Source organism: Seriola lalandi, unplaced genomic scaffold (genome assembly GCF_002814215.2).
Source record: "Seriola lalandi dorsalis isolate HSWRI2012SDOR001 ecotype SW California unplaced genomic scaffold, Sedor1 jcf7180002054324, whole genome shotgun sequence".
Taxonomy (NCBI): Eukaryota; Metazoa; Chordata; class Actinopteri; order Carangiformes; family Carangidae; genus Seriola; species Seriola lalandi.
The window spans coordinates 213,738-229,238 of NW_019524877.1; the positions used below are offsets into that span (position 1 = coordinate 213,738).

The window sequence follows — 15,501 nt, forward strand, 5'->3', positions numbered from 1 at the left end:
AAAAAATCATTTAACTTCACAAAACTGGTGGCCTGAAGAGAAATTGGGAGCACGCACACACACACACACACACACACACACACACACACACACACACACACACACACACTTAAAAGGGCTGTAGCGTGCTGTGCTCTTTTTGTCAGTCCCACAGCACTAACTCAAGTGTTAAAGAAAACCTCGGGACAGAAAAGGAAAGCATGAATCGAACAAAGAAGCTGCATTTAGCCCTTTTATGGCTCCCTAGACCGTCTTGCACAATAACCATTTGTAAAACATGATTGAAGGTTACTTTATTTTAAAACATCAAAATTGGTATTTCATTATACAAAAATAACTTACTTTTGTGTTTGTTTTGTGCAGCTTTCTGTATGAAATATGCAACATAAACATGACTAAACATGTCAAAACAGGCAGCCTCAGGAAGCCCAGACTGAAACACTATCTGGCAATAATGGGTTTTTTCTCAGTTATGTGTAAACCATGACGGTAAATCTTTTTTTTTTTTGCCTATGAAAATCTGTTTTAGTTTTTCCCTAAATGTTCCCTAAAATTCCCTGAAAGTCCTGTGAAGTCCTGCGCTTCCTCCCTCTCTCCACATGCTGACACCCCCCACGTACAAATACTTAATCCTCCCAAATCCAGACAGGAAATGCCCTCGTCAGTAGAGCAGAATGCTTTTGACAGACCCCTGCTGTTCTTTCTCTTTCTGCCCCCCCCTCCCACTGAATGATATATGTGCCCTACACAAACTGCCATCTGGAAACAGTTAGCCTGTGAACGTTTGCACAGAGCCAAAAAAACATGTCTATCATGAGTTCATCAGTAGTGGAGGATAATTCAAGCCTGCTATCACAGGGGGAATATGGGACATGTTGTTTGCTTTCACTTTCAGGGGCTGATGTGTGTGTGTGTGTGTGTGTCTTCATGTGTTTGTATGTGTGTGTGGGTGTGTGTGTGTGTGTGTAAGACAATCAAATACTTGTTTAGTTTCATGACTCATGAGATCCAGTCAAAGTCTTGGCTCTGTGTCACTGCTTCTCTCACAGTTTACTTCTTGTTTTCTGGTTAGTTACTCTGGAGAGCTGCACATACAATTAATTCAGTTCATTTTGAAGAGACCAACTAATGCAGCTCCGTCCTCAGACGACCCGCGTATCTTAATGACAGACATCCTGTGATTTTACTATCTACTTCACAAAGACTTGAAGACCCCGGTCAGGAAATAGAAAAAACACAGTCAGTAAGAGGCCACACATGGACGGAAACATAAATAAAAGTTATATTTCTCACATAGAGGAAAGTAGAGGAAGTGATAAGAAAGACCAGCTCAAATGCCTGATGCTGTGAAGACAACAGGAGGAAAAAAAACTAATAAATAATAAAACATAATTATTATATATATATATATTATATATATATATGTATATGTATATGTCTGTTTGTATGCTTTAGTTTGAGCCAACTCACACCAGGAGTTCAACCTTTTTTATGACTCCGAGAGTAACTGTAGAAAAATAGATAAGATAAACGTTAACAGCAGATTGTGCCGTTTCTTAGTCCACAAAGGTTGTAATTCATTGTACAACACCTGGCAACTAAAGAGAAGACAACCATACTGAAACATTACATTAAAACTGTCCATAGATTAACCTCAAACTTGGTAACTCCAGCACTACAGACCTGTTGTTGATTAGAGCGATACTTTGATCAGACTTGGAGAGGAAGGAAACACCATTTGTTTTTCACATTTCTCCCCCAAATTTTCTACCGTGGGGTTGAACCCAACATCATCTTCTGCCTTTCAGCAATTTAAACTGACAAATATGCAAAGTCTTGCATAAAATCCTTTGTTGCCATGAGGGGAATTACACACTCATCTGTTATGAGAAATGATACCAACAAGGATCACAGCATTGAGAAACTGTGTCCTCTAGTGGCGCATGCTCTTCAATACTTCAGGTTCATGATCCAAATGCAGGCGAGATCAAAATAAAATTTATTCAAATATAATCTATTGATCACATCAGGGCTCAAAACATGACATTGTACAATTGTAACAAAAAAAATAACAAAAAAAACAAACATGAAAATTTCTTTACATTGAATTTTAAGACATTAATTCACTAATCACCAAATTTCCTTTCATTGTCGTGTTGCTGCTGTAGAAGATTTCTACTGTCATTTTAAACGAGGTGTGCTGAGATAAAAAAAAGTGACACCCTTGTAGTTTTCACGTTGTTCATATAACTACATTTAAGCAATTACACAAAAGATAAAACACAATGCTTCATGATAAAACACTGCAAACTGTTAGTGTCACAATTTCAGTTACATCAACACAAATGACAGTAAAATATACGTCGTCTTTTCATGCGGAAAAAAAAATGTTTGGGGGTTTTGCTTAGTTTACTTCACAACACACATGCACTGACGATTCCTTGAACAAATGATTCTTCAAAGTTGCATAAGGTGCAGAGACCCATCAATTCTGATTTCCACAGCATTAAGGTCAAATTTAGGCAGAATGAAAGTGACTGAGCATAAAAACTTCACTCAACCAGCTCGTGAAACGCATCTGGCTTTAGCTTTTGGTTGCCGTCTGCCTTCAGAGGCATCACAGTTTGTCTACAGAAGACTTGTGGCTGCTTCATTATAACTTTACAGTTAAAGCCATCTCCAGGCAGAGCAGTACTACAATCTTGGAAAGGAACAAACCCAGAAACGCTCAAAAACGCACAAACAGGAATCATAAGGCACCTGTATCTACCTTTACAATGCTGCAACACTAATTAGTGCAAGAATGGGCTGTAAACAGCATTAAAGCACATACTGTTGATTACATCATGGACTACAGTCAGACTCCTGTCACATTCTCAGGAAGGTAATTATCCTCTCATTTATTGCACATCATCTTTCTGCTGATGAGATTTTTTTTATTTATTCAAACGGAGCTAAAAATAAAGTTAAAATACTAAAGGCAAAGCTGAGCTTTTTGTTTCAGTCAGATGACACTTCAGCTAAAAATAATACATGTCCACACATATTTAAAGCAGTGTCTAAACTACTGTAGGTCAGTGGTTTCATGTCGTTGTTTCATAAGCTTTTGTCCATTTGAAGTGTGCAAAGCATCTTTGAGACAATGTTGCGCTATAAATAAGATTAACACAAACTTCACTCACTTCAGCGTTCTTACACTTTGTCTTATCCGTCCGACAAATGGGCAGCTTTGTTTTGGCTCTGTGCTCAAGCACATTAGACCTGAATTGAAGTACAACACTCGATACAGATGTGAACTATTTTAGAGAGAAATTTAAGAGCTGCAGAGAGTTTTGGTTTTTGATAACCTCCAGTGGTTTAACTTGTCAGCTTGCTGCAGTGATGTACAGGTGTACTCCAGGATCAGTGTGGCTTGTTGTCAGTACACTGTAACATCACTGTCTTGTTTGAGGTGCAACAGGAAACAGTCCGGTGTTAAGTTACTCTTTAAAGTTTAAAATCAGCACTTGAATCTCACAATTGTTATTCCCATCCAATGTTCTGGATTAAAGAGCCAAAACAATGAAAAACCATCACTGTCCTCACACTTAAATATGTGTCTGCTTGTGACTTCAACAGTCAACAACAAGTAAAACCAATCATGAAAACATCAGAGTCATTACATCCAGCTGATGGTGAAGTTCTGACTGAGGTTGAGACCGAGATCTGCAACTGTTAACACCTGCAGAGGGAGAACGGAGAACAAAGGTCATTCAGTCGGGTAAACTAAAGGCCTACTCTCTGAAAAACAGGACGACAACACGACTGCACGAGTCATATGCTACACAAGAAATATCACAGGGGACATCTCTTTAATATCTTTAAGTTACACTGGGTCTTCTTTTAATTAATTAATCAAATGTGTTTTAAAAATCACCGTGCTAGAAGGGTTCAGCAAGTAACTACGTACACTGAAGTACAATTTTGTGGGTACTACTTGTATTTCACTTGAGTTTCACTTGACCTCTTGGCTCACCTGGTTGGCTCTGTAGGTGAACACTGCATCTTGGGAGTTCACAAACACTCTGCTCGGCTTCTCCTTCACACCGTAGAAGGAGGCCGACTCCACAGTGATGTATGTGGCCTCCACGTTGTTATGGAGCACCTGGGACGTCATCACGTTCTACAAAATAAGACGATGGATGTCAGAAATGAATAATATGTTAAAATAAACCTTAGAGCCCCGTCCTGTTTCACATTTCCAGGTTCATTTAATTACGTTTCTTATAAACATATAAATATACACTGCTTTAGATTATAATTTGTGGCTCCCTTTTCCACAAAAAAATTCAATTACCTGGTTAAAACTTTTTTAAATTACATTTACTCCATCGCTGTTATTAAATAGAGTCCAGACTTTGTGAATATGCAAATATTTTCAGGATTTTGGAAGACTTCTGCTACTTCACTGAAAAGTTCATTTTCAGTTTATGTGCATTGGAGTTTCAAATTTCCACGTCACACTTACTTACATATGTATTATATATGTACACAGGAATATGATTCCTGAGCAGCGCTCCCTTCAGCAGCTGAATGTGAAAACAGCTGTCAAGTGTCAAACTCATACATCATTCTGCCGAGTGAAGCTCAAACATACAGCTATAAAAATAAAAAACCTAGAGATATATTCGACCTCCGCCTGCTGTGTTTAAGTAACTCTCACTTTCTGACCTAACATTTTCTCTCTTCATCTCCACACATCACCCACAGCTGAATCAGACATGTTCAGACACAGTTCATGCAGTTTGTCAAAAGGCATTCTGGGAAATGTGGGTAATCACAAATCTGACAAATCAGGCTGGAATGAGGCAATGAGAGATACAAAAGGTTGTTTTTTTTTTCTTCTTCTTTTCTTTTAAGGCAAAACTAAACAAGTGTGAGCACCTGAGCGACGCTGAAGATGATGTATGCGTAATGGTCGCTCTCGTAGGTGTCGATGCTCTCTCCGTCGTCCCAGAACAAGTCTCCACTGGCTGAACCATCGTCAGAGAGAGAAGAGACCAGGTGGAGCGGCTGACCGCTGCTCACCCACAGGGTCAGGTTGGGCGCCTGTACACATGAATTGAAAGAGAAAAACAAACCATAAATTATAAACTGCTCCCAGGTCAGATTCACAGAATCCCAACATCAGGTTTAAGAAATATTCTTGTATCTTTAGAAAAATCATGTACATTTGATGTGTGTGTGTGTGTGTGTGTGTGTGTTTTTAGGTTTTAGCCAGATCACTTAGAACAACTTAAAGGGTCAGTTCACCCACAATTAAAAATTATCCACTTATCTCTTATTAACCATGCAGACAAATTTGCTTGTGTGTGCATTAACTGTCATGTAAATAACATAAATATATGTTATAATATAAATAAATATAATACATATAACATACAACATTTTGCCAGCAACAAAGTCCTGGTAACTCTGGATAATATATATATATATATATATATAATAACCAAACCTAAACTGTCTTTATAGCTCAATACCACTCTGAGTAAGAGAGAAAGTCTTTGTGTATTTGTGCTGAACTGACCATTTCACCTGATATGCTGTTCATGTTCTGCTTTGATCACTGCACACGCGTCTCTCTATTGTCAAGTTTGGTAAACACATTTTAAATCATCCAAAAAAAAAAAAAAAAAAAAGAACTTGATAATGCAAAAGTGAAACAAAAATCCTTTTGTTTACCTGTGTTGGTGTAACAGATCCTTCACGCAAATGCAGGTTGATCTTATCTAGAGGTGCATGGAGTTGAAGCTCTTCACCCTTACTGCGCACAGAGTCACCCTGGGAGGAAGAGGAACACACAAGGGCATATTACTTCACTCTTTACTACATTTCCTTCCACCCTCAAACAGCATAATGAGTCTGTGTGCCAGGCTGAACGCTGAGTATGGCTCTTACCGTGTAGTAGTCATACCACAGTCCCTCTGGGAAGTAACCGTCCACAGAATCCACTCCAGGATCTAACACAGGTGTCACCAACAAATTCTTCCCCCACAGGAACTGTTTGTCAATCCCGTAGGTTCTTACATCTTTTGGAAACCTGTTGAGAACATACAGGAATCATACAGTTAGGCAAAGCTCAAAACGTCAAGTCAAAAATAAGTATTTAAATATATAAGTATTAAAAAAGAAAAAAAAAATACAAGGTTGTGTTTTAAAGCTCTACTCACTCGAACATCAGCGGTCGGGCAACAGTGTGTCCGTGCACATGTGCGTGATGAAAGAGAGTGTAGAGGACAGGGAAGAGAGAGTAACGCAGCAGCAGAGCCTGTTTCATGGCTGTACGAGCCAGAGGGCTGAAAGCTGTGGGATCCTGAGGCTGCAAACACGTTTCAAAGTCAGACAGTGTCAGAAAAAAGTCACATTTCTAGGATAAACTACAGCACTCCAAATATGTCTTAAATTGGTATTACACAGCAGTATTTTTCCCATGGAGCTCTAAGATGAGGTCGGAGCAGTGATGTTAAAGTATTACCTTCATGTCGATGGCGTTGTGGTTGCGTGTAAAGGGATAAAAAGCTCCGACCTGCGTCCAGCGGACACACAGTTCCTCCTGCGGCTCCTCACTGAAACCGCAGATGTCTGCTCCCACCAGCGGGATGCCCAGAAGGTTAAAGGTCAACATACCTGAAGGACAGAAGGAGAGAGGTGGAAAATCTGAGATATAAAACCGACGTCAAACTATTCAATTGATAATTTCAGACACAATTTTCTTAAAAATCTAACGTTTAAGTGCCACATGGAGCCATAATACAGAGTTTAAGCATCACACAACCTTCAAATTAGCAAATTAGCCATTTACAACAACATAAATGCGTCATAAATGTACTAAAAACTGCTGACAAATTTGCATTTGCTGAACAATCTGGCAAAAATATGGCATATCACTTAAAGCCGCATTCATTTACTTTGACCACTTGGAGGCAGAAGAGGACCACAACAAACTGTCAGACAAACTGCACTGACATGTTACCAATTTAGAGCTTAAGTTGTTAAGGCTAACATGTTAGCAACATTAGCATTCACTTGGTTTTTGTCATCCACCACGCAGCTCTAAGTCTGTTTCACAGCTCCTGAGGAAAATATCTAGCTAACTTCAACTTTCTTCTGGTGAAAATACTTCGTCACCTGTTTTACTTTACAAATAGTGACTTCACTGTTAATATAAAAATGATAAATGGAGCTTCAGGAAAAAGAAAAAACATGCATGGATTGTTGATTTAGATTACATCTGTTTTAAATGTCTGGATAAACACCAGAAAAGAAAAATTATTATAACAGAAAGCAGAAATTATAATAATATTTGTGTGAGCAAGTTAGATATGGTTTTTGTGCACACCACCAAACTTCTGTTTTGTTCAGATATTGATAAGAAGTTGACAAAGTTTAATCTTGAAACGCAGCAGACAATAATATACTCAGAGGAAAATGTGTAATTGAAGTGTCTGTGTGATCTAACCTGCTATAGAGGTGTAAAGGTCTTTCCATTGGCTCCTGTTGTCTCCCAGCCAGTGACCAGAGTACATGCCCTGACTGGGGAAGGTGGAGCGAGAGATCACAAAAGGTCTCTTTGCCACGATCCGCATCAGAGCGCTGGACAAGGGGACGGAGAGGAAGAAGATTTAGAGGACAAGAACAAGATTTAAGGAAGCAGAGGTGTGTGTGTGTGTGTGTGTGTGTGTGTGTGTGTGTGTGTGTACTTCAGTTGTCCTGACCTGGCAGAGGCTTTAGCTTCCATGAGTCCGTACAGGCTGTGCATATTATAGTGTATGGACTGCTTCTGCTGTGCAGTGGCACACACTGTTTTGGCTCTCAGCAAACCTCCTAGTATACCTGCAGGGTAAAAGACACAATTACAATTTTTGACAATCATATATGTGCATCTTTCTGTTATGTTTGTTGTGTGAGTTGTGCTTGAGATCTGTGTCTCCCACCAGGTGTATAAGGAGGATTTTCAAGACTGTTTGATGGACAGCCGTTAGTGGATCCATCCAGGAAATTAGATGGTTCATTCATGTCCTAATAATGATGAGACAAAGGTCATGGAGAGGAAACACTGAGAACCACTACAGTAATGCCATTTAAGTCAGGGTCAACGGTTTCTTTTTTTTTTTCCCCCACTGCACATACTTACAATCCATAATCCATCAAATGGCACTTTGTCATGGAACCTCTTCAGGTTGTCGTACCACCACTCATGTGTTGCGTCATCAGAGAAATCAGGATAAGCCGTCAGGCCAGGCCACACCTGGAGTAAAGGATGGGGAATGAAAGACGACGGCGAGAGTAGAAACCAAACACACAGAACAGATTTGAAGGAATATGGAGACAATGTCTGGGCATGTTTTCTATCACATCACATCAGTGATGGGTTTGTAAACAGTAGCAGTGATACTTCTCACCTATATGGCAACATGACACAGTGTAGGACTTGACACTACCATTTAATCTATGTTTCTGTCCCTTGCTCCTGATATCTAAATACTGTGAATACATTGTGAATGATGGGTTTTGTAAGTCATCTTTTAAACCGTCTTATGTCTTTTAAACAGTATTTTGCAAAATGTAATTAAAATATTAAATAAGAAGAAGAATTTGTGATCAGCCAATGTAGTGTGATGATTCATGTCTCACCTTCCCAATGAGTGTTTTTCCTTCAGCATCCTTAATAAAAACGTCTTTCTTCAGTCCTTCATCGAACGGCCTGTATGATCCCTCTGGCTGAGTGCTGCTGATACCCGGGTCCTGCAGGTTGAGAAACAACAGTCACACACACAAATATATACACACACACACACACACACACACACAGGCCACATCAGACAAAAAACACAAAGTACAAACTCCTGTGTACCAGGATCATGACATAGCGCTGGTCATGAGCGTGCAGGTCCTTGACCAGATCAGGCAGCGTCCCGAACTTTGTCGTGTCAAAAGTGAAGTCCATAAATTGGTCCATGTAGTCGATGTCATTCCACTGGACATCCTGCAAAAAGAATGACACAATAAATAATCAAATAATAGACAAACGTACAAACAATCAAACAATCTGCCGTGCTCACTTTACCTGAGGTATCCCATAATTCCTCATGTTCTTGACAATTTCCCAGGTAGAATCACTGGTGTTGTAACCCCAGCGACAGAGATGGTATCCTAAAGCCCAGTAGATGGGCATCGCAGGGTATCCTACCACAAAATGGAGTGATGAGGAGAGAAAGGAGTGTGAGTGAATACATTTTTCTTATCATCAACAAATCCCAAACAAAGATTAAAACAAACTGGATCCAACACAAACATCACAACAAAGTTTTTACACTTGGCTGAGGTGGAAAAGTTGGTTTATCGATAAAAGCAAAATGCAACAAAGTGTAATGAAAACAGACTTAGTGAATTAATCACGACTCCTATAGATGTAAATATTCAAAAACAACTCAATATATAGTTTCATTTCAAAATAAGCTAAATAATTTCCTCTTCAAGCAGCTGGGCTCCATGCTGTAGTGTTATCAAATGTGACTCAAACAAGAGGAAATAATCATTCGTGGGGACTATTTTTAGCTGCTGATTAATACACATTTGACGCTTTGGGGGAATTTTGCAGCAGCAGGACTGTGTCTGTTGGTTCGCATGAAAATAAACTAATGTGGATGATCTCTCAGTCTCTTTCGATCTCGAACTCGATCTCAAGTTACAAGTGCAGTGTAATTCTACAATGACTTTATAATGTATGAGACAGGTATATGATGTGTAAGAAAATACATCAGACTCATATATTTTACACGTCGACATGCCCATAATCCCGGTCTCCTACTAACCTATGACGTCCACATACTGCTCAATAACTGAACCAGGATCAGGACCAAGGAAAACGTAAAAGTCAAGGATTCCACCAATAGTACGCCAGGTGAGGGCCGGGGCCGGCTGGAGGACCACATCTGACCAAACACATGAAACATCGATTATTTATAGGAAAATCATACTGAGCAAGATCAGACCAGGGATACAGGGAATATATGGTACATCATGAGTAAGTAAATGTACACTCATACAGATATGTTAAAATAAGCAGCTGAGTATCTCATGAACGAACATTTGTGGAGGAACACGTGGAACCAGAACAAGATCTGCATTAAAACATTAAAGCTGATTTTCATCATTCTCTAGATGATGACATGATGACCTTTCAGTTAGCAGCGTTCAGAATTATTATTAGGAAATACAACATGGCACTGGAAAGTTCATATTTATTGCTATAGACACTGAAATCACACTGAACAAGGTCATCACGGGAAAGTCTGTTAGGGACTTCTGCTTTTATATAACTGCTGACCGTTGTCAGCTGTTGTCACAAGAAAGAGTTGTGAAATCTACCAACTGTGAGCATCAGAAAGCACCAGTGGGTATTATTGCATGACTAGGAAGAATGAGGGCGCCGAGCGGACTGACCCATTGCGTTGCTGTTCAGCAGGAAGAAGCCGTGTGCGTTCCCTCCTTCCTCCATTGCCAGGTAAAATGGATGAGCTCCGTACAGGTTTGTCTGTTCCTACAGTTCAGAGAGAAACAAGAATATTACTGTGGTGGCTATTTCTCCAAAATCATAATCAAACTTGAATCAAACAATCACTGATGCCCCGGAATAAATAAATAAAGTCCTTTGTCCAAACTGAGGTTTTGTGTTTTCCTGAGGTTTATACGTCCATTTCTAGCGAGCAAACAATGAAATCATGGCTCCTGCCGCCTCTCTTCCTCTGGTAGAAAAACCACAGACCCACCCAGGTGGAATCAGATGTCTCTTTGTCTAAAATGTCATATCTACTGCATAAACAGAGCAGTGACAAAAACAGGAGCGTCCATACCATAGGAGGCACATCTCTGGCCCACATGGTGAGTGTGTTCCAGTGGACATCATGCAGAAAGGTGGAGCGATGTTCCCCCAGGCCATAGATGAACTGACTGGACAGGGAGGTGGAGAACTGGAGGAACTGATCCGCATAGAAGAGAGGAGCCTCTGTGGTGTTCAGACTAACAAGGAACCATTGAAGACGGACATAGTATTAATACCCCAACATGGTCATTTTCTCAACTGACATCTGTGTAAGTGTTGCCAGCTCATGTCAGACTTACAGCACAGCTCCTGTAGAGCTTCTCTTCACGATGAGACCAAATGGCTCTTTTGAAAGCTCTACTATGTACTCTGGACTTTCTGCCTTCTTGGTGGCGGTGGGGACAGAGATTGGGACTTCAAACCTTGAGTTAGAAGGGTCCGTAATCTAAAATGAGATACATTAGACAAACAAACAGTTTGTATTTGAGTAACATACCAAAGAATCTACGGCATTATGGAACAAAAACTTAACCAAAGTTTATGACAGTCCCTTTGAACCTGCTTGGTTTAATTAAAATATTGGCACAGACCTTGTTGACCTATTAAGACTGCTTTGAATGTGAACTGTGTTGTTTGCTAACATGTATAATTGGGGGTTAATGAGATTGCTCACAAGGTTTGTTAATTTCCTAAACGTCTGTGATATGTATGGTTTAGGTCTGGAGGCCTGAGGTTTTTGGTGGCATTGGTAAGTCAGTTCACCATATTATAACTTTATGAATTTATCATGGGAATTTTTTCAGGAAACACATCCAGCAGACAAAGAGCAACATCACCATTTCTTTGAAGTTGCGTTTCTGGACACCTGATGAAAGTATTTTCAATATTCACTCAGTCTTTCAGCTCTGTTTCGATCTCCTGTGAAATATAACTGAAACCTTCTGCTCCAGCTAAAAGTCTTAAAACACAGCACACAGCTGAGGGGAACAGCAGAGTCAGGGGTTCTTTACTGAGAGTGACGCCCTTTGCATTATACATATTCCTTTTATTCACAGTTAATATAAGAATATTGATTTAGTGCAGCTTGAACTTTAAAATGTACCAGGAACCCAGGAAGCACTTTTTCATGCAAGGAAAGCTGTTATCCAAAATTACATCAAAGCATTTTAGTGTAAAAATGTGGCTGTGAAATCATAAACAAAACGTTCCTTAAATACCTGCTGCATCATTTATGATGCTTCAAGTCCTCTGCATAGATAAAAAGAGTAAAGTTCTTCTACACAAACGGAAACTGCATGCTGTATGACTAATGTGGGCATCCTCCACTCACCCTGACACGCAGCCGTGTGTCTGTCTCATGACGTATCTCCACCTCTAGAGTGAGGATGTCTTCTGGGTAATGGGTCTTCACCTCTCTCACGAGCGTACCTTTTTGTCCCAGGGATGTGTCGTTTATTGACACGAGCGAGTAGGAAGGGAAATCCGGAGGATAGAAACACCAGGGGATACCATTTCTCCCTGATGGGCGGGCGGCAGGGGAGGGGGAAGCAGGGATAAAGCAACAGTTCCTGGCCTCACATAAGTCTTTGGTCACAACCACTCCTCTTTCAGGGTAGCAATCAAACCTCCACGCCTCTGGAATTAAACTGCAAGCCTGACGACGTGAGGCAGACACAGTGTCGTTTACTTCTGTTTGCGGCGTTTGTGCCGTGGCCGGTGGCGGGGGTCTATGTGGCTGTTGGTTGGACGAACCGTGCAGCCAGAACATGGTGCCCAGTAGCCAGCCTCCACAGAGGAGCAGCAACAGGCAGCCAATAACCAGGAGGCCTGTGGTGACGGAGCATGACGGCATCCGTGGAAGCAAGGAGGCCTCCTCTGGCTCCTGCAACTTTAAACACAGCAAGGAAATCAAATAAGCAAGACACCAAAGTAGTCGCTGTGCTTTCTAATTAGTTAATTAGGTTTTTATCTATCCATCTCACATGGGATTACAAGACATAGCTACATCAAGAAATAATAACGGCCATCTTCCAGTAACACGTACACAAACCAAAAAATACACACTACCAAATAACATACACTCAATGGCTACTTAATTAGGTGCTTAATTAAAATATAACGCAATCCAATTAAAAAGTTCCACTATAAAGTCTACCTTTATCAAGATAATAATTGATTTTTGACTGACATTGTCAGAAAGAGATTAATTTAATTATATGTCAATAAATGAGGTCTCTGTTAAACTGGACTAAATTAGATTTTAGGGGTGTATGTAATAAAGTGACCTCAGCACTGTACTTACATTTAAGTGAAAATGTTCATATAAACTGAGTGCCTGGTCATCAAAGAAATAAAAATAAAATCTTAAAAAACTCTAAATTTTACACTAATAAAGACTCCTGTAAATGTCTTGTATGTAACAACTCAGAACAGAACAGAATCAAACTCATCTTCTTCTTCCAAACTGTCAAACAATCCAGTGTCAATAGTGAGTGGAACAAGACCAAACCCTCAGCTGGGAACATAAAGATCTTTGCCTCTTGAATAAGTTAAAAATAAATTTTAAATAAAAAAAAAAGGACCATAGCCATGGTTACGTTTATCTTATTCAACTATCAAAGCTACAATGAGGGAAAGGTTGTTATTATCAAGAGTGTCCCAGATTGGCAGCACTGACAGAGAGTTACAGACTAACAACATAAAAAACAGGTAGCACAAAACGTTCAGACTTACAATCTAATATCAGCAATTAATCAGCTGTATAAAACCATAACTACAATAAAACAAACAATAAAATAATGAAACTAACACAATCTAGATTGTGAAATATCCCAAAACATTGGCAGATAGAGGAAAGAGCATGAAGTTTCTACAGCAATGATTTGAATTCACACAGAGAGATCAATCCTTTGCAGTTTTAAGACAGACTATAGAAGGTTCAAGGCATGAACTCACTGAAACTTCTTGTTGGACCGTTCGAGGCTCCTCCGACAACACAGCATTGGAAAACTGAACATCTTCAGGGTTCAGGCGCTTGTATGAAACCATCCTGACAGTGTGTGCTTGTCAAAGTAAGAGACTGAACACATGTAAGAGAGAGAGAAACAGAGACAGTGGGACAAAGGTCAGTACAGTGACAAATGTAAGTTCTGGCTGTTCGGAGTTGGTGGGAGAAGTGTCTGCACAAGACAAGGTGTAGTGATCAGTTTCTCTGATCTGATAGTTGATTTAATTGGTGAAACATAACAGAAAGCAGAGGATCTGAGTCAAGAGCAGTGATGGAAGAAGTATTCAGATCCTTTAGTTAAGTTAAAGCAGAAATACTCCATTACAAGTTACAATCCTGCATTCAAAATGTTACTGAAGTAACAATACAAAAGTATAATCAGAAAAATGTACTAAAAGTATCGAAAGTAAAAGAAGTCATTATGTGAAAATATTTATTTTATAGACCTTTATTATTAATGATGCATTGTATTATACATTATTATAATAATACATTACATTCCACCACTAGTTAACACACACAACACGAAACAATTAAGGGCACATTATGGTGACGAAAGACATAGAAACACATAGAACACATAGAAAAAAAGATAGATGTGCTATTGCACAGCTATTTGTCAATTAAATATCTTAAATAACAGCTGAATATTGAGATCATGCTGCAGTAAGTTTAGGTCTTATTTAGATCTTATTAATTACGGTGAAATTAACGTGATCTTGATTGGGTGACGGTATATTTCAAACACAACTCTCTAGCTACATGTCAGGTTTTTACCATCTTAGGTTGAGGTGTTATGAACGCTGACATGAAGTTTCTGCACATTTTGGCCACAGGACATGATGTTGTGGCTAACTTCAGCTAGCCCCTGCGTAGAAAATCATGTAAATGTCAAAGTTCACCTAGGAAACATTGGACCGCTTAGTTACTGGAGTTAATCAACAGACTGGATGACTACACCTGGGGAATGTTGGTCATGAGAAAACAAAGACTAGTCGGCCGGGACCGACGGAGTAGCTTTCTGTACGTTACTGTTGCAAAATAACGTTTATTAGCGTTAGCTACAGTTAGCAGCACCGTTAATGTGAGCTAATGTTAGCCACCCATAGCTGACACGGGCGTTTACATCAACATTACTCACCTGTATGAGCTTTGAACTTTACACGCACAAAAATATAGTAATTAATAATTTTAAATGAATGCTACGTTGGCGAAGTAATTCGTAACGTTGATAACCTTAACTGTCTGGACGGTGTGGGTCTGTTTATCTCCATGTCACGTTCGAAGAGCCTCGTAATTTCTAAAACTTCCGTTTGAAGATGTCAGATTCACGATCTGTAAACTAAACTCAAGATGTCATTGTCGAGATCTTATGTGATAATGTCAACGACGGTAAAGTATATAAGAATGATTAATTCACGGTTGGTTACATTTTTTTGACTAAAAAAGTGAGGAGTATGTTTTTTTGTAATGGTGCTGCCTTCAGGACCAGCTCTGGGTTTTTTTAAAACCTGTGAATTACACAGCCAACCTGGACCTGTCTGCTGCGCCAATGCAGGGTCAACGAGAGGTGCAGGATTTAACAATAAAGGTGTTCTTAATAAGATAATGCTTACCATCTGTAAATGTG

The 15,501-nt window shown here is 39.6% G+C and overlaps 1 protein-coding gene across 4 annotated transcripts; it reads right to left on the minus strand.

The window, feature by feature from the left end:
• Window positions 1-1,976: 1,976 nt before the first annotated feature.
• gaa2 (alpha glucosidase 2) lies at window positions 1,977-15,172 on the minus strand. 4 transcript variants are annotated; one of them, XM_087174171.1, is made up of 22 exons: window positions 15,013-15,169; window positions 14,649-14,739; window positions 13,820-13,943; window positions 12,195-12,752; window positions 11,164-11,309; window positions 10,896-11,061; window positions 10,486-10,582; window positions 9,855-9,974; window positions 9,107-9,225; window positions 8,894-9,025; window positions 8,674-8,784; window positions 8,174-8,287; window positions 7,974-8,058; window positions 7,755-7,872; window positions 7,499-7,632; window positions 6,515-6,666; window positions 6,210-6,358; window positions 5,938-6,079; window positions 5,722-5,820; window positions 4,924-5,088; window positions 4,016-4,162; window positions 1,977-3,721 (listed from the first exon to the last, which is right to left on the minus strand). In XM_087174171.1, the coding sequence occupies exons 3-22, from the start codon at window positions 13,910-13,912 to the stop codon at window positions 3,659-3,661; spliced, it is 2,910 nt and encodes a 969-aa protein (XP_087030297.1). In that variant the 5' UTR covers window positions 13,913-13,943; window positions 14,649-14,739; window positions 15,013-15,169; the 3' UTR covers window positions 1,977-3,658. The 4 variants fall into 4 exon arrangements, with proteins under 4 accessions (XP_087030297.1, XP_087030298.1, XP_023262767.1 ...); XM_087174172.1 differs by having other exon boundaries at window positions 15,108-15,125; XM_023406999.2 differs by lacking the exon at window positions 14,649-14,739 and having other exon boundaries at window positions 15,013-15,172.
• Between the last annotated feature and the right edge of the window lie 329 nt (window positions 15,173-15,501).

Coding starts and splice junctions, on each gene's coding strand:
- gaa2 (XM_023406999.2), bottom strand. CDS start 13,912: ATGGTTTCATACAAGCGCCTGAACCCTGAAGATGTTCAGTTTTCCAAT. Junction 10,583..10,895: donor CCAGAGATGTGCCTCCTATG/GTATGGACGCTC, acceptor TCTGAACTGTAG/GAACAGACAAACCTGTACGG. Junction 4,163..4,923: donor TCATCTTCAGCGTCGCTCAG/GTGCTCACACTT, acceptor CTTATTTTGTAG/AACGTGATGACGTCCCAGGT.